The sequence below is a fragment of the Chrysochloris asiatica genome, unplaced genomic scaffold (genome assembly GCF_000296735.1).
Source record: "Chrysochloris asiatica unplaced genomic scaffold, ChrAsi1.0 scaffold00003, whole genome shotgun sequence".
Taxonomy (NCBI): Eukaryota; Metazoa; Chordata; class Mammalia; order Afrosoricida; family Chrysochloridae; genus Chrysochloris; species Chrysochloris asiatica.
The window spans coordinates 6,389,094-6,409,393 of NW_006408521.1; the positions used below are offsets into that span (position 1 = coordinate 6,389,094).

The following is a 20,300-nucleotide window of genomic DNA, read 5'->3' on the forward strand; positions in this document are numbered from 1 at the left end:
CATTCCTCTTCAATTTGTCAATCCCTGCATAGTAAACCATGTGGTTGTCAGATTCAAAATGGCCAATACCAGTCCATTTCAGCTCACTAATGCCTAAGATGTTGATGCATTCCATTTCATTTTTGACAACTTCTAATTTTCCCAGTTTCATACTTTGTACATTCCATGTTCCAATTTTCAGTGGATGTTTACAGCTGTTTCTCTTCATTTTGATTTGTGGCCCATTAGCAAATGAAGGTTCTGTGAGCTTTTCTCTACTTGGAGGAGGCATTTTTTCTCCAGTCGCATTCTGAGTGCCTTCCCACTTTCCAGTACTGTATCTGACAATGTTTCTCTGCTATTCATAGAGTTTTCAGTGACTAGCAATTCAGAAGTGTTTGTCACTCTTTCTTCCTAGTCTGTCTTTGTTTGGAAGCTCATCTGAAACCTGTCCACCACGGGTGACCCTGATGGTTATTTAAAATACTGGTGGCATAGCCCTCAGAATCACAGCAATTCAAACCAACCACAGTACGACAGACAGACGAGTGGTGGTTGTGTGATTGCTGTTAAATAGGAATCTCCTTGTGCTAGGGCCCTTAAGTCTGGCTCAAAGGCGGGATTTCTGTCCTCGGATGTCAATCAAGAGGCAGAAGTGCAGCAGGGCAACTGGGTTGTAGTGAGATGCTTTGGGCTGGGCTTGTGGGTCTCTAAGTTGGTAGACCCCGCCTTAAAGCCATGATCCAACAGTTAGGATGGGGGGGGCAGCAAGTAGGACAACCTTGCTGGCCCCTGCAGTCTCTTCCCGCTAGGCAGTGTCTCCCCATCACCCTGGTCTCCAGACACCTCTCACCCCGCCGCTCCGTGGTATGGGTTTCATTTAATACCTCCACCAGGTCTGCATAATTGTCACACATCGTTTAGCCACCGCCCTCCATGATAGAAATGATATTTCAAAATATCTTCAATATTAATGGTATGAAATCTTTTCATTCTTTTTGGAATGAAGTCACCAATACTCAAGAATAACAGTGTGGTTTGTTTGTTACCTACCTTTTTAAATGAAGGAGATGGTAAATTACAATTTAACTAAATGTTGTTATAATTAGAAGTGAAAATGTTATCTTCTAGGTGTTCTAGTTAGAACAAAGATATCTATCTGTTAAACTATCTATCTGTCTATTTATAAATTCCTATGACCAGAAATGGACTATTCCAACTCGCTGAGCACTCCATGGTTTAGTATAAAGTGGTGGTGTTGGTGGTATGCCTTGGAGTTGGTTCTGACTCCTAGCAAAACCCTGTACAGAGTTTCTGAGGCTGTGAATCTTTATGGGAGCAGAAAGCCTCATCTGTTTCACGTGGAACTGCTGGTAGTTTCGAACTGCTGATAGTGAGCTTATCAGTCCAACTCGTAACCACTACACTACCAGAGTGCTATAGTTTACCGTAATTTTGAGTTAATTTTAGAACATAACTACTTCAACAGTGGGGAATTATATCAACTAAAATTGTATGACAGAAAATTTAAATGCATTTAAATAAATGCGTATACTACTGAAGTGTATTACTAGTTTCTCCAAAGACAGAAAAAATATTTTCTACAAGTGAATTTTTTTCAAGTTTTTATTGTGAATTGAATGATAATTTACATTGGAGAACATCAATTTTATACTCATCATTTCATTGCAATGATTACAGTCTCCTCCATGCTTCTATTCTCTCTTTTTGTTGACAAGGTGGGGGTTGGGAGGTAATATACAAAAACACTCAGGAATGCATAATCATTTAAACAACCAAAGGGTACATTCTGCAAGCCTGCCTCCTGGCCACCAGCACACAGCCATTCACTTTCCATGAGTCTAGAGCTCTCAGCTGCTCTGTCTCTACATGTTATCATCTCTGCCTCTATATCTGGTGATGCTGCTTCTCCTGATAGGGTACCACATTCTTCTCATGCTCTTCCACCTTGATGGTCCTAGGGTCCTCTGTTCCTGGATTGTAAAATTAACTACTCTCCACTTTTTGTTACAAACTTCTACCTTTACAGTTGTGACAGTTGCAATTAGTCATGATAACAATTAATCACTATTGAATTATAAGAATCTTATCCATATCTTCTTTCACCAGACCTGTCTAGACAGGTTGAAAACTATTCGGTGGAGAGTCAACTTTCCCCCACACACTGAAACTAAACTCCCTCTTGAAAACTTGTAAGCCAGTCACTTCATGCTTTTAAGCCTCCCCCCTCCCCCATTTTAGGAAGCCAATGTCTAAGTCCTGTCCTTATCAACCCTGTATACAGAGGGGATAAGATTGATTTTGAAGTTAATTTTTTAAAATTGTCACTGAAAGTAAATTATTTGGGATGTTATGGTAAGATTTGATTTTTTTTTTTTACTTTTTATTTTGAACTGAATGAAGGTTTCCAGAGCTGATCATCAAATTTACATGCAACAAAGCATACACTTTGCTTCATTTTGAATATGTTTTTATGTATGATGTGAGTCATGGATCCTGTTTTATTTTCCTGGATGTTAAAATCTAATGTTCTTGGCACTATTTATTGAAGACTCTCTTTTCTTCATCAGATGGATTTAGTACCCTTGTTAAAAATCAACTGACAAAGCTACAACTGATTTATTAGTTTAGTTCTGGACTTTCATGTCTGTTCCACTGGTCAGGTGTTCACTGTTATATGAGTAGCGGGCAGTTTTAATTATTAGAGTTGTTGTTGTTAAGTGCTGTTGAGTAGGAGCAACTGGTGGATTTGAACTGCCAAACTTGTTGTTTGTGGTCCAAGGTTGATCCTACAATGCCACACTAGTTATCTGTTGTTTTTGCTGTTAAGTGCCATTGAATCATAGTTCCAACTCATAGTGACTCTGTTTAGGATTTTCAAGGAATGACTGGTGAGCTTGAACCACCAACTTTGTGGTTCAAACTCAACTTGCAGCCCAGTGCGCTAACCCACAGTGCCACACCAGACTCCACAATAGTTGCATAGTATGTTTGAGGACTCATATTTCCTAGTTTCAAAACATACTATGTTACTAAGCATATAGTTATATAGTATGTTTTAAAACTAGGAAGTTTGAGTTCACCTCATTTGTTCTCTTTTAACATTGCATTAACTATTCTGGAGTCCCAATGTGGCACTGTAGGATAAACATGTCAGTTTCAACTGCAAGGTTGGTGGTTCAATCCACCATCCTCTCCTCAGCGTACAACAACAACCACCACCATTTCAGCTAAAGTTAAAAAAAAAAAAAAATCCTTTAAAATTGCTGTTGCAATTTTTATTAGGATTTGATAAAAATTATAGATATACTTTGGGTAATGTCTCAACAATATTATATTTTCCAATACATGAAGTTTATTTAGGTCTTCTTTAATCTCCACAGTGTTTTATAGTTTTCATTGCATACGACTTTCACATCCCTGGTTAGATTTACTTCTGGGTACTTTATGCTCTCAGATGCCATTACAAATAGAATTGTTCCCGAATTTTCCTTTTATCTTTTGAATTGCTGAGGAGAAATCCACATGATTTTTATTTGTTAATCATGTGCTGTGTAACTTTACTAAATTTCTTTATTCACTCTGGAAGCTTTCTTGTACACGCTCTGATTTTGTAGAGTTGGTATTTTTAAGTACCATCAAATCAGTTTCCAACTCATAGTGACCCGGTGTAGAGTTTCTGTGGAGCAGCTGATGAGTTTCAATGGCCAACTTTGTGGTTCAAAACGACCTTAAGATCCAGTGTTTATACTACAGTGCTACATCAGGGCTCCAAAAATAGAGATCATTATACTTCTTTTCCATTTTGGAAGGGTGCTTGTTTTGTTTTGTTTTAACACAAGTTAAGTATTTTTTTCCCACATTTACAGCATAACGATATTGTGATTTTCTAAGAAATTTTTTTTAAAATAAAGATGCGTTTTTTAAATTAAGGAGGAGAAAAAAAATATGATTAAACTACCAAATATCTAACACAAGAAAACAAATTTTATTTGAATAACATTTTTCTGTTTAAATAATATTTGAAATTGCATAGCTATTAAGAATATCACCATACTCTTATCTTTGTCATTTATATGATGATTTTAGGGAATTTTGGTGGGTAGTAAATAAATCCTTATTCTATCAGTGGTATATAAAAGTATGAAATATTGGAATATTTATGTAATACTATGAAGTGAGAAGACAAATACATGAAAATGAATAGTATTTACATCATAAAAATTAATTTGTCTTTTATTTAAATATTTTTTCAAAATTTCTATCAAACATCTTCACTTTTGATTTCTGACTTAGTTTATTTGACAAGATATGTATTCTTATAACATGCCATAACAAATGCTATTAATTCATTTTTTTAGTGCTTTGGTTTTTTTCTTAATGTTCACTGGTTTGAAGACAGGAAACAAATCAATTTTTAGATCCTCCCTTCACATTCATTTCTTCACTTATAAATTATAAGTCCCTTTCACTTTAATGATTTTCTTCTTTTTATAATAATGGCCAATAAATTGATCATGAAAAAGTAGCACTACTAAAGGATATGATAACATAAAAGTTTTTAACCTTTCTTTTCGTTTTTCTTTCTTTTTAGGCAGAACAAGACAATGGCCACCCACTTCCTGCATTTGCCAGTCTACACATTGAAATATTGGATGAAAACAATCAGAGTCCATATTTCACGATGCCTAGTTATCAAGGCTATATCCTGGAATCTGCTCCGGTGGGATCAACCATTTCTGACAGTCTAAATTTGACCGGTCCTCTAGGAATTGTAGTTCTTGATAAAGATGTAGAGGATGTAAGTTAAATATATATGGGTGTATGTGTGTGTTTTGCTCTTATTTGTTAACATATATCTTGCTATAATTATATCAATAGAAATATTATAAAGATATAATTACATAAGTATAGAACAGAGAATGAACAATGTCAATATATAAAGAAAGTCTTAGTGTTATTATTCAATTCCAAATCCTGGATATTAAAATATATATGTATATCTGCATGCTTGCATTCAACAGCTGTTTTTATTTTTAGTTTATAGATAGATATTCAGTATATGAAAGAAAATTTATGTTTAATTTGGGATTTGCTACACAAGCAGGCAATCTTTATTAATATAGGCTGCTAGGGTGAAAATAATGACTAAATGAGTAAGAAAATGATAAAGGTAGTGCTGCTGTGTTAATTTTAGGGACTCTTCTTCCCATCTGATGGTCAGATACTAAAGAAAAAAATATTTCAGGGTAACTGAGCAGCTCATACTTCAGTCAGTGACTGTGTTTAAGGCGATTGTACCTGACTTCATACGTCATTGTCTTTTGTCCAGATGGAACTGACATTAGAAATAAGAGAGGGCACTGATTTGGCTTAGGAAAATCAGGATATTTTGCCATTTTAGTCATAGTGACTGATATGAAGAGTACACAGGTAATCTATACCAGGCCTGTCAGAATCCTCCCAGGAATTTAATAAAACAAAAATTAAGAGCTGAAAACAGTGGGACATGAATCTGAGACTGTTGTAGGTAAGTGTGCTGTCATTGTGGAGAACGTCTTTTATCAGATGTTCATCAGAGAATGCAGCTTGACAGAGATGAGACGAGAAGAGGGTCCTGTTGAATTCCTGTCTTTTAGGTTATGCAGTCCCAAGATTTACCTTAATCCTTGACAATTTTCCTTTCATTCTGTGAGCTACCACAGTGTTTTCCAAGATATGCTTTTCTTTTGCATAGTTTGAAACTTGGTATTAAAAAATCTCAGCTCAGTAATTTATCAGTCTTGAACTTCATGTTGTGGTGAAAATGTTTTGTGGCTTTGCTTCTCATTAGTCACATCACATGTGACTATTTGAACATAAATTAATATTATATGTATGTCAGTTTTTCAGCCCAGCTATCTTTTAAGTATTCAATAAGTCACAAGTGACTATGTTTGTTTAGTGCCATCCAGTCTCTTCCAACTCAGAGACCATGTATAGTGTTTCCAGCGAGTGATTGATGGGTTTGAACTACTGACTTTTTGGTCTACAGTGTAGTACTTATCCTACAGTGCTAGAGCAGGACTCCAAACAGCCTAAAATAGTTGGTATTCTCAGGCTTCCTTCCATCCAAGTACTAACCAGTCCAGATCCTGCTTAGCTTCCCAGATCAGACAAGATCAGAATTCAGGGTGGTATGACTCTTGTTATTGTTGTTGTTGTTGTTGTTAAGTGCTGTCGAGTCTATTCCGACCCATAGCAACCCTGTGTAGGGTTTCTGAGGAGCAGCTGGTGAGCTTGAACCACTGACCTTATAGTTCAAATGACTTTGCAGTCTGACACATTAGCCCACAGGGCCACAGCAGGACTCCAGTATAACTGTAGCTAGTGACTATTTTAATAAACAGCATAGCGGCAAACACTTTCATTATTGAATTTCATACCATTATTTAGTTTGAAACATCAGGAAAACAATTAGTATTGCGGAGAGCAAAATAAATATTTTACAATGATTTGGTTGTCTCCTTTTAATGGGCAAGAAGATGCTCAAAGGATATTGGTCCCCAGCTGTCTTTTGCAGTGACAAACCACCTCACCAATCATAATGACCCTGTCTAAGGTTTCTAAGGAATGACTGGTGGGTTTGAAACTCTGACTTTGAGATTAGCATTCTAGTGTTTACAGTGCTTATCCTACAGCACCACACCAGGACACTCACTCACTCTCTCTATATATCTATATCTATCTATCTATCTATCTATCTATCTATCTATCTATCTATCTATCTATATATATATAGAGAGAGAGAGTGAGTAAGTGAGTGTCCTGGTGTGGCGCTATGGGTTAATGCACCAGACTGCAAAGCCGTTTAGACTGCAAGGTCGGCAGTTCCAGCTCACCAGCTGCTCCTTGGAAACCCTATACAGGGTCGCTATGGGTCGGAACTGACTCGACCGCACTACACAATATATATATATATATATATAGTCTTTTTTAAATTATAAATGTCAAACATGTGAGGTACAGTAGTATTTATAAGGTATTACTGAGTCGGGGTGGGAAGAACTCCTGAGTTTAAAACTTTGGGAAAATACTACTTAGAATTCCATTTTAAGATTTACAATCCCAGCAAATCAAAACCAACCCACTGCAACATAGTCATTGCTGACCTATAGAGACCCTATATAGATTTTTTGATATTGTTAATGTTATGGGAGCAAACAGCTTCATGTTTTCTCCTGTGGAGGAGAGATGAGTTTGAACTGTCAACTTTGCAGTTAGCAGTTCAACCAGGTATTGTGTTAGAGTCACATTGTGTTTCCCAAGGGGCAACATTGTCTGATATTGAAGAATTTGGGTTTTTAATTAGACTGTTCTCGCCTTGACTCCTGGCTGCCCATAAAATTAATAGCTGCATAACATTGTAGATTTCATATCAGCAGGTAACCTCCTTCGTGCAATCATCTATGACCCCCATAGTTTTATGGTGGTATCCATTGACGGTGTGGCCTACCCCTTCAGTGAGGGATGGTGGATGCAGACATATCGAGAAAATTCCTTTATTGAGAGTCATGTACATGAAGAATGGCATGATTAGAATGTTATGTAAAAATGTAATTAAGCGATATATATTTGGTCGTTTATGATCTAGGTCCAATCTCTTTTTAAAATTATCTATGGTGAATGGTTGTTTGATGCCCAGAAATTTAATTTATATATATATATACACACAATTTTCTAGTGACAACGTTTCTAAATTATGAAATATAGCTTTTAAAAATCTCTATAACCAACCCAGTAAGGGTTTCTGAGGAGCAGCTGTTGAATTTGAACTGCCAACGTTGTGTTTAACAGTCCAGTGCTTATCCTACAGTACCACACCAGGACTCCTGTATAACAGTAGATAAATCAATATCTAATTTTGTTGTTATTGTTGAGTGCCATTGACTCATTTCTGGTTCATAGTGACCCTATTTAGGGGGTTTCAGAGTAACAGCAGGTAGGTTTGAACAGCCCACCTTGCAGTTCAAAGAAACTTGCAGTCCAGTGCTTATCCTACAGTGCCACACCCAGTAGTTTAATTCAACTTCCTATATAATATAAAATTTCCTAAAACCTTTCCCTCAATCATAACAGTATATTAGGCCACTGAAGCTAACATTTTAGGAATATTTATATATTTATATGCTATTTGAAAGAAGCTCTGGTAGCATAGTGGTTATGAGTTGGACTTCTAAACTCAAGGTCAGCAGTTCAAAACTACCAGCCATTCCACAGGAGAAAGATGAATCTTTCTGCTCCCATGAAGATTTCCAGCCTCAGAAACCCTATACAGGGTCACTGTGAGTAAGGACCAGTGGCATACCACCACCACCACCATGCTATTTTAAGTGAACTTACATCATTATAGTTTAAAAATTGTTTGTTTTCAAGTGTGACAGAGATTCACAGGGATTCTGTATAAGGTTTCTAAGACTACAAATATGTCGATAACATAAACTCTTATCTTTCTTTCACAAAGTGGCTGGTGGGCTTGAAATGAAGATTTTGTGATTCTAATTCCAGTACTTATCCTAAAGAGCCACCCTGCTCCCAACTTCAATGGTCTGCAACAAAGATAGAACAGATAATGCACAATGTTTTTAAGAGGCATGTCTGAGACCAGTAGATATTTAGTGATATAGCTGCTGAAAATTGATTATTGAATTCTACCAATAGAAATTACAAAGAACAGTAATGAACAAAGTATATACATTTGGCTTTTGTAAAGGCAATGATTCTACTATACATAATTCTATATAAGCTCATTCATTTCTGTGAGAGGTCAATAAACTCAGTTATTATATATTTATATACTTTTATTGTTAGTTCATCATATGTATCAGGTAATTACACACAGACACACACACACACACAGATTTATGGAATCCTGGTGTAGCTAGCACTGAAGTGCTATATAATATATTGGGGAGAGCTGTGACTCTGTAGAATAATCATGGGACTGCAAACTAAAAAAGATGAAGCTTTTGGCTCCCAAAAGATTTAAAGCCTTAGAAATCCTATGTGTGATGGTGCTGGGTCTGACTCAAGGGGCCAGAAAACCTCATCTTTCTCCAATAGAACAGCTGGTAGTTTCAAACTGCAGATCTTGACGTTAGGAGCCCAATCATAACCACTACATTACCAGAGCTCCTTTGGAAACCCTATACAGAGTTTCTATGAGAAACCTTCTTGATGGTGTTTAACAACAACATCATATAAATATGGTGGTGGTGGTGGTGGTGGCAGAGGGCCAACGAGTCGGTTCTGACTCACCATGACCCTGTATAGGGTTTCTGTGTATGGGAGTATTTGCAGGAGAAACCTTCTCGATAGCGCTTAACAACAACATCATATAAATGTGGTGGTGGTGGCAAAGTGCCAATGAGTCAGTCCTGACTCATAGTGATCCTGTATAGGGTTTCTGAGGATGTAAGTCTTTGTAGGAGACTTCTGTTTTGTTTTGTTTTGCAAATTTCTTTGTAATTGTCTCCCTCAGAGCAACTAGAGGATTAGAACTGCTGAACTTTTGGTTAGCAACCCAACACATAACCTGTATATATTATATACTATCTACATGTGGTAAAATTGCTAGTTTAACTATGCTGGAAACAGCTTATTTTTTATTTTCTACTAATATAGATTTGTATGACATATATGATTATGATCATCTATATTTACATTTTTCTCATTTTAATTGTCCTATAGATTCCACCTGGTGGTATTCCTGTAGGTATTATGTGTTGAAGTTGTGATTTGACTTGTTTTGTTGATTGCTGTGATTCTTTTTCTAGTTCTTTTTCTTTTCTACTAATACAGAGCACACTGCCTTCGAGTCAATTGACTCATAGCTCTAGTGGAAGCAAATTTTGTTATGAGTGCATTAACAGTAATTTGATGGTTAAAAGTTTTTTAGTACATGGCAATACATTGGTTATGCACCATGGCATTCTTTCTGAAAAAGTCTATACTTGGAGTTTAACCCTTTTGAATGTTGTTGTTGTTGTTATGTGCCATGGAGTTCTTTACGGGAGTAGAAAGCCTCCTCTTTTCTTCTGCGGAAAAGCTGGTAGTTTCAAACTGCTGACCTTCCGGTTCACAGCCCGATTCGTAACCACTACCCTACAAGAGCTCCTTAATTCTTTTGGATAGGTTACTTCAAATATCTGCTACAAATAAATTTCAACTGGCAGATAAACTACAAACAGTAGGGAGCTTCAAAACATTCATGGAAAAATGGAATCAAAAGATAATGGAGTTTTCCATGAAGTTTTTTAAAGCCCATCAAAGTTCGCCAGTTTTACGTTATGCTTTGACGTTTGTATGCGTGATCATTATTTGTTGTTGTTGTTTCAGTGCTGTTGAGTCGATTCCAACCCATAGCGTCCCTGTATAGGGTTTCAAAGGAGCATTAGTAGACGTATGTATATATATGAGTGTGCACATCTGGTTATAGAAGGGGGACTTCAAAAAGCTTCCATTAGCTTTTTATTCCATTTTCACATGAACTTTTTGAAGCCCCTACATATATGTTTGTGTGTGTATATGTATGTGTGTGTGTGTGTGTATATATATATGTATATGTATGTATAGATATACATATATACACACAGAGAAATATATATGCTTTATGAACATTTGTGTGCTTATGCATATTATCTTGTGTGTGTGCTGTTATATATTTATTCCAACTGAAGACCAAAAATTGGTTTTAATTTCAGTAGACTAAGGACACCAGGTATGGCGCTGTGAATTAATGTGCTGGACTACAAAATCCATTTGAACGGCAAGTTCGGTGGTTTAAACTCATCTCGGAAAACTTACACAGGGTTGAAACCTACAACATAGGTTGAAACTGACTCAACGGCACTTGACAACAGCAACCTCATTTTGAACATAGTTTTTATATGTACAGTACTCTATCTGACAGCACATTTTTGTTTATTTTATATTCGTAACATTGTTGTCTTGGCATTTCTATTTGTGTGTGCTTTGCGTTCATGATTCTGTGTGCTATTGATCACTTTTCAAAAATAATTTTGCCATTGCATAAATGACATAGAATTCAACAAAGTAAGGTATATACTGAGTGTATAATTTGTTGTTGTAGTTAAAATGCTTTCGTGTTGATTATGACTCATAGTGACCCTGTGTATGGTGTTTCTTAGGATTGGCTGGTGGGTTTAAATTGCCAACTTTGCCATTAAGTTAACAGGACAGTGCTTATCCTACAGCACTATACCAGTTCACTGAATGTATTCTTTAAGGTAAAATAGATGCTGCCTTCTGTGCGGAGGAGGGGGCCATGTATTAATTAAACTTCTGTGTAATTATTAATTTAGAACACTAATATTTATCTTAAATGCTATGTGTACCATAGCTTTTTAAGATCTACTGTTCTTGTCACAGTATTAAATTAGAGCATTATCTGTCCATTCATATCCTAGTCCATCAAAACAATGAGCATGTGACTCACAAATAGTCAGCAGTGTTAGAGGATACAAACACTGGCTGAAATGCTTCCTTAACTTTAGGAATTGTACAGTCCAACTGCATTTATACATTTGACCTTTTGGCTAACAGGGGATCACTTAACCCCTACATCAGCAGGGATACTTCTGATAGTCTACCATCCCTCCAAATTGTCCCTTTATTTACCCTAATTACCTTCCCAGTCCCCTATTCTGATTCCAACCCAGGCTTCCACATTTTCTTTTCTTTTAGGGTTGCAGAGATTAATGCCTCATGGTTATAGGAAAGAGTGAGTTTGTTACTGCATGAATGTGAACTCTACAATACTCCCCTTACAGGCAGGTCAATAAAGTTGTGAAGGCTTTCCAGTGTTAAGTGAATTACTTTTTATTTTGACGTCACTTCCCTCTTCAAGTATATTTCACCTTTTTTTTTACACTCTTATCAGGCACATATAGTAAATTTATATATTTTCATCTAATCATGAAAAATATAGAATTAAAATAAATGTATATCCCTTTGGAGAATTTTTGTAGCATTAAAATAAGAAATGAGAAGCATGATATTTATAGCTAATGAATAATACATAACCAATTTTTTTTTTTTATCGTGAGAATAGAATAGCTATATGCATATGTTTAGTTTTATTACTAAAAATGAAGTAATTGTAAAATCCTATATCTAAAATTTTGGATTCTAATTCCCTTTTCTTCATATTATTCATTATTTCCCAAGCCTAAATATATTTGGAAGAAATAGTATCATTAGATAATCAGTAAAAATGCATTCAAAGATATTTTATATTCTTTCAATCATCCTATTAATTTTGTTTTGTTCATATCATTTACAAGTCGTTATTTTAACATTTTGTTTTCCATAAAATTGATTTTAGTCTATTTGAATGGTTAACTTGTTTTAGTGGTAATATCTAGGGAAAGCCCTCTTTTTAAAAGAACATTCTCATTATAGTTTTTTTTTTAAAAAAAACTTAAATACCTCAGTAATGGATTGTGTTATTTATTTCGCATTTTAAGCAATGTTTTTTTGTGTTTTTTTTTCAAAGACAAAAGACCCTGAAGTTCACCTTTTTCTGAATGATTACACATCAGTCTTCACCGTCACACAGACTGGTATCACTCGCTACCTCACCTTACTTCAACCAGTGGACAGGGAAGAACAGCAGACTTACACCTTTTCGGTAAAGAACTTATAGACATATATGTATGTAACTGAAAGAGATGTCTGTTTAACACTGAAAGGTCAGCGATTTGAGGGAAGAATGATATTTTCAAGTAACACCTAAGAGAATATCAATAATAAAAAGTATTCAAATTGATTTCTCTTTATCTGTTAATATATTTTTTATTTATTTTTTTCCCAGTAACAATAACTGTTTGTATGTCAGAAACAATAAAATGGGAATTTGAGTCTTCAACATACACTGAACATTGACTTTTATTGAAATATTACAAACATGATTCCAAAGAGTAAATAACTATTTCTTGCCTGTTCTTATATTTGTTGTTGCATTGTAAAGTTTGGCATAGAGTTAAGACCCTGATTATTAATCATGGGTAATCTCACACCAAGGAACCTTTTAGCAACATCTAGAGATATTTTTGGTTGTCACAACAAGAAAGAGATGTTTCTGGTATCTGATGGGTCCACATCAGAGAGCTGTGAAACATCTTACAGGAAAAGCCTTCTACTCCATAACAAAGAAGTATCTGGCCTCAAATGACAAGAGTTTGATAAATTCTGGATTAAGATAATTAAAACAAAAAGATGCAAAAAATGAATTTCTTTATAACTAATTATCATGAAATAGATAAAACCACAAATGTATAGGACTAGCAGATTTGAGAGGTGAAAACACATAAAAAGGAAGTTCTAGTAACTCTCTAAAATCCTAAACTAAATTGTATTCATATAGAAGAAAGAGATCAGCTGATGGAGAAGCACAGGTTAAGTGGCTTATACATGAATTCCTTCTAGAGAAGTCTTCACAAAAAGAACATGAACCATGGTTTTTGTTAGGTGCCATAGAACCAGTTTTGACTAAAAGCATCCCATGTGGCACTGGAGTGCTAATCCAAGGTCATCCATTCAAACTCACCATTCATTCTTTGGAAATCCTATACAACGTCGCTATGGGTCACAATCAACTCGCTGGCATTTAAAAAACAAATGTATTATAGAATGAAACGCTGCCTATTCCTGTGCCATTCCCATAATTATTGCTATATTTGATCTCATTATGCATGCATTGTGCCAATCTATCTAAGAATCTTCCTCTTTTTTAATGACTCTCTACTGTACCAAGCATGATGCCATTTTTCAGGGACAGATTCATCATGATAACATGTCCAAAGGCGGTAAGACAAAGTCTTTCCATCTTCCATTCTATGGAACATTATGAACCAGAACTTCCAGGGAATTAACATCACGTTTAAACTTAAATATAGATTGAGTATCAGAAGTCTGCCAGAACAAGAGTGGTGGTTTTAAAGAAATTGGTTTTGTTCTTAGGGTAAATTTAAAATGTTGACAATATTATTGAGATATCACTGTTTACCAATTATAATGAGTACTTTTTAAATTGCCACTTAAAATTGCTATCATAGAGCTTTTACTTTCTTAGCTAACGTGTACAAAACATGTAGAAATGGATGATCCTTTTTTCTTTCTTTTTTTAACAACCAGGTAATAGTTAACTCTTAAAATCAGATATGTTTTGTGCCCACTTTAAATCATAAAGGCATTATAGATATCTAATTTTTTATTATTTATCTTTTAATTTTGCTTCAAGTAAAATTTTACAGAGTAAATTGGTTTTTCATTTAACAATTCATGCACATTCTGTTTCTTGATAGTGACTGGAATTCATACAACTGTACTCTTCTCCCTTTCTGTGTGTACCACATTCAATCTTGCTTCTTTCCTGTCCTTTCTTTCCTTCTGAGTTTTATTCTTGGTTAATTGCTACCCATTTGATTTTGTATGGTTGGTTGTTCCAAGGTGTATGTATCTCCCTGATCTTATGGCATACCTTATAGGTCTGTCTAGTGTTTGACTGAAAGTAGAACCAAGGTGTGGATTCAATTCCAGGCTTAAAAGTTGTCTAAAAGCCATGATCTTGGAGGAGTCTCTCAGTGTCTACAGACCAGTAAGGTTGACCATTTTTATTATTTTGAATTTTGTTTCACATTTTCCTGCCATTCTATTTAGGATCTCTCTCAAAGCAGTCAGCAGTGGTAGCTGGGCACTATCTAGTTCTTCTGTTCTCTTGGTTGTTACAGTTGGGGTTTTTGTGATCCATTTGCTAATATCACCTTATTTAAAACATGTTTGGAGTTTCTTATATTGAAAACAGAATTCTCAATATTTGCTTCTTAGCATATTAAAACATTTTGATTATATGATGTGGCATAGGTTTATTCCTTCCTTTTGCTGATAAAGCATGTTGATACTCTTTTTAATCTGTCAATCACATAGAATGCACTTTGTAAATTGTAATAGTGAATTATGTACTTTTTATATTTGCTTGATTACTCTATTAAGTGGGTTTTTCTATTCCCAAAGATAACAGCATTTGATGGTGTACAAGAAAGTGAACCAGTTATCGTCAATATTCGAGTTATGGATGCAAATGATAACACCCCAACTTTCCCTGAAATATCCTATGATGTCAGTGTTTACACAGACATGAGCCCTGGGGACAGTGTTATACAGGTAACTATCCACAGAATATGGAGATATAGTCAAAGTAGTTGTCTGTTTAGTTGTATAGGCATTACACAATGCACTGCTCTAGAAATGAAATTTAATTAAAATTGTATTGTATGCAATTAATGATGTTAAAAACTTGAAACTTTGTAGTTATTTTTTCAAAGACAGTATAACTATATGCACTGTAATGTAGATTTAAACAATTAGTTATATGTAAATATACCTATTTGATCTGCTTATACTACACTTAAAAAAACGTATACTAGAGTTTTATTTATTATGCATACAGTTTAAGGCTTCAAATTGCTTTATGCTATTTTACAAATAAGGAGCCCTGGAGGCACAGTAGTTAGGAGCTTAGCTCCTAAACAAAAGCTGGGAATTTGAAACCACCAGCTGCTTTTCAGGAGAAAAACATGGCAGTCAGCTTCCATAAAAATTACAGCAGTTACACTCTGTCCTATGTTGTTGTTGTTAAGTCCCATCAAGTTAGTTCCGATCTATAGAGACCCCGTGTAGGGTTTTCAAGGAGCCTCTGGTGAGCTTGAACTGCCGACCTTGAGATTCAAATGGGCTTTGCAGTCGAGCACATTAACCCACAGCACCACAGGACTCCACACTCTGACCTGTAGTGTTGCTGTAACTCAGACTGGAGTCCTGGTGTGGCACTGTGGGATAATGCACTGAACCACAAGGTTGACTTGACCCCAAGTTGGGAAGTTCAAACTCACCAGCCACTCCTCGGAAACACTACACAGGGTCACTATGAGTTGAAACCAACTCAATGGCACTTGACAACAACAACAACAACACGTTATAATTGGCTAGATGGCAGTAGGGGATAGAAAGGAAATTATAGACATGAATTAAATTTCCCTTGACAATAAATAAAAACCCATTAATAAATTTACACATTGTTGTTGTTGTTGTTGTTAAGTGCCGTCAAGTCGGTTCCGACCCATAGCGACCCTGTACAGGGTTTCCAAAGGTATAAATCCTTACGGGAGTAGAAAGCCTCATCTTTCTCCCGCAGAGTGGCTGGTAGTTTCAAACCGCTGATCTTAAGGTTCGCAGCCCGATTCGTAACCACTACGCTACCAGAGCTCCTTAAATTTACACATACTTCTACTAAACATTGGTTACCTAGACCACAAACTGGGATTGTTTTAGTAAAGAAATTTTAGATTATTTGCTTAATTGTTGTTGTTAAGTGCCTTCAAGTTGATTCTGACTCAACATATAGAGGAGTGGCTGATGTGTTTGAACCATTGAATTTTCACTTAGTAGTCCAGTGCTTATCCTATAGTGCCACACTAGGACTCTATATGTTAAATGTTCTTAAGTGCTGTGAAATCAATTCTAGCATATTGCAACCCTTTATAGGGTTTCGAGGAGTGGCTGATGAGTTTGAGCCACTGACCTTGAAGTTAGCTGTCTATTGCTTATACTACAGCAAGACACCATGACTCCCCAGATGGTAAATGCTTCCTCTGAAAATACAGAAAGTTAAGCATTATTTATCCCTGATTTGTATTTTTACCATTAACTGTACTTTTTACATTTAAATAAGTTTTAAGTCATTGCAAAATATTATGCAAGTATTCTGAGAAAAAGTTATAAAGCAGTACAAATTATCTTCCATGAACCTTTTTAATAACCTGTAGATAGTTACTCCAGTAGTTTTCAAACTACATGCTCATCAACACTTCTAAGCATCTGTTTATAAATAGAGATTGCCAAAAATTTCCTTCTGCTTTTCTGAGTACAAGTCTCTGTAAGCAATGTGTATGTAATCAGTATTAAAAAGTGAAACACTGATGATTTCATCTAACCAAAGGCCGAAGGACCATTGGTTAAACTTTTCTTCTAATCCTGAGAATCAGTATTCATAATTTTAATTAACTCCAGGCCTGGAAGATCATAATTCTATATGTGTTTTAAAATATTTGAATGACTCTATATAATGGTACTTACTGTAGGATTAGCCCTGAACTATGAACCTGAAGGTCGCCAGTTCAAACTTATGAGCTGCTTCTTGAAAAACCTATACAAAGTAGCTATGAGTTTGATTCGAATCAATGACACACAGCAATAGCAACAACATATTATTACCTGGGAGCACAGTTGTTATTGCTGTTGTTAAGTGCGATCAAGTAAGTTCCGACCCATAGCAGCCGTAGCTTCATAGAATATGCACTAGACTCAAAATACAAAGCAGTTTAAACCCACCAGTCACTCCATAGTAGAATGTTGAGATTTTCAACTCCTGTTTATATTTACAGCCTCAGAAACCCTATTCAGGGTCTTTGTGAGTCAGAACTGACTGGACAGCTCTTAACAACAACAACAGTATGTCATATGAGGTTACTGTGATTCAAAAGTTGACTTGAAGGCATCTATAGACACAGTTCTTAATAGTTCTGTTTTCGTAACCCTTGCTCTCTAAAACCACTGTAGAATAGCAGGTTTTAGCCATGGTGAGCTCTCATATATATACAGGAAGAAACAGAAGTAATAGTTAAATCCTTGTCTCACAGCCTTTGTACGATCCAGTGTCTAAATATGGAACACTCCTCTTCCTCACTTTCATTTTACAGGACCTAGTAGAAGTTCTTAAAATAAAGCAATTTCCTTACAGTTTAGTTTCAGTGTAGCTCCCCTTCCTTTTCACTCACACATTTTTTTCTGTTACCTCAGTTTCTGTCATTATGGTTATTGATCACATATCCACCTGAGATAATTTTCTTCCTGTATTTTATGGTTGTACTTTTTCATTTCTCTATCCAAGATAAAAAAGAAAAAAGAAAAAAAAAAAAAAAACTTCAAAAAATTACTTCTTTGCTACTGTAATGCCAACATAGATCAAACATATTGCTATTGTTCCATGCCGATGAGTCAGTTCTACCTCCTAAGAACTTAGCAGCCCTGTGCACTACAGAAATCAGCATTGCCCTGCCCTGTGCCATGCTCACAGTCACCACTACCTTTGAGTCCATTGCTGCTGCCACTGGGTCAATCCATCTCATTGAGGGTCTACCTCTTTTTCACTGACCCTCCATTTCACCAAGCATGATGTCCTCCAGTGACTGATACCTGCTGATAATAGACCCAAAGTCTGAGACCTGAGATTTTGTCATTCTGGCTTCTAAGGAACTGGGGCAGCACTTCTTCCAACGCAGATTTGTATGTTCTTGTGGTCCATGGTACTTTTAATATTCCTCTCTAAAACCATCGCTCAAATTAATTAATTTTTCTCTGGTCTTCATGATTCATTGTCCAACTTTCACATGCATACAAAATGATTGCAAATACCATGATGGGTCAGGCATGCCAAATACTCAAATATTTGCTCTTAAACATTGTAAAGAGGTCCTGTGAAATACATTTGCCTAGTGCACTGCTTCTATTGGTATCTTGACTTTTGTTTCCATGATTGGATTCAATCAAAAGGAAGTCTTTGACAACTTTAATTTTTCCTCCACTTATCATGATGTTATTTATTGGTACATTTAATTTTTTTTTTTTTTTTTCATGTTGAGTTGCAATCCATTCTGAAGGCTGTGATCTTTGATCTTCATCAGTAAATCTTTTTTGCTTCAAGCAAGCAAGATTGTATCACCTGCACATTTATGTTGTTAATGAGTCTTACTCTGATTCTCTATGCTGGAGAGCAAGTTTCAGTCTCTTCGGACATCCATTCTGGTCTTTTCTTTCTTGTCTTTTAAATGACCTCTTTCTTTCTTTCTTTCTTTCTTTCTTTCTTTCTTTCTTTCTTTCTTTCTTTCTTTCTTTCTTTCTTTCTTTCTTTCTTTCTGTATGATGTTTTTGCTGCCATCCTACAGCTTTTCTGGTCTTTAGTTACTACTGTCTAATGCATCAAATCTGTTTCTGAGATATTTTCTAAATTCAGGTTGCATATACTCAAAGTCACATTTTGGCACTTGCCTGAACTTGCTTATGAACAATTGATGATCTGTTCCTCAAACTGCCTGTGACCTTTTTTTGACAGATGATACTCCACTGTCTCTTCCCACAGATACAGTCACTTTGATTCCTCTGTATTTCATCTGGTGAGGTGTGTATGTATAGTCACATTTTATGTTATTTAGAAAGATATTTGCAATGATTAAGTCATTGGTCTCGAAAAATTCTATCATGCAAGGTCTAGTAGCATTTCTATCACCAAGGCCATATTTTCCAACTATTGATCCTTCCTCTTTGTTTCCAACTTTCATATTCCAGTCTCCAGTTATTATCAATACATTATAAATGTGAATCTTTTCCAATCGATTGTCCAGGTATGTGTTTCCAAATATCTTTGCATACATGAATGAGTGTCTCCAGTGCTATATCAATGTGTTGTAAGTTTTCAATTTATATTCCAGAAGTTTCTGTTGTCTTATTTTTTACCAATACATTTCATGCAGATTGGACCTTTTCTTTTAGTACTTTGGTTCTTTATCAGATGCTATCTGTTGAATTGGTTTAACTCAACAATTTCTTTTTCATACAGTGATTTTTTGTACCTTCTATCTTCTTTTGATGCTTCCTGCATCATCCATCATTTTGCCCATGGAGAGAGACCTTTGATATTGCAAATCGAGACTTGAATTTTTTTTATTTTTTTATTTTTACTTTTTTCAGTTTAAGAATTGCTGAGTGTGTTCTTCTCTTTTGGTTATCAACTCCAAGTGTTTGCACATTTTATTATAATACTAAACTTTGTCTTTCTGAGATGCCATTTGAAATATTCTGTTAAGCTCATTCTCCATTTGCTTTACCATCTCTATGCTGGAGAACAAGTTTCAAATTCTTTTCTTACATCCATTTTTATCTTTGCTTTCCTTCTTGCTTTCTAAAGTTACTTTTTTCTTTCTTCCTCTATGACATATGTATATATATATTTTAAGATTTTATTATGAATGGAGTGAAAGTTTACAGGGCAGATCATCAGTTTTACAGTCAATAAATCTTATGGTTTATTTCATGACAATAATTATAATCCCCTCCATGTACCATCAGTTAACAATATTTCTCTATATTCATTTTAGCTCAATCTCTCTTTTTTTTTTTTTTTT

At 35.4% G+C, this 20,300-nt stretch overlaps 1 protein-coding gene across 3 annotated transcripts in view; it reads left to right on the forward strand.

Annotated features, from left to right (window-relative positions):
- Positions 1-20,300, forward strand: part of PCDH15 (protocadherin-related 15) — a 1,066,306-nt gene that overhangs the window by 576,369 nt on the left and 469,637 nt on the right. For 2 of the 3 annotated variants that reach the window (XM_006831105.1, XM_006831106.1), the window contains 3 exons: positions 4,595-4,801; positions 12,557-12,691; positions 15,076-15,225. In XM_006831105.1, the coding sequence (XP_006831168.1) occupies positions 4,595-4,801; positions 12,557-12,691; positions 15,076-15,225 (492 nt within the window). Of the gene's footprint in view, positions 1-4,594; positions 4,802-9,729; positions 9,751-12,556; positions 12,692-15,075; positions 15,226-20,300 lie in introns of all 3 variants that reach the window. The other variant, XM_006831104.1, reaches the window with a different exon arrangement.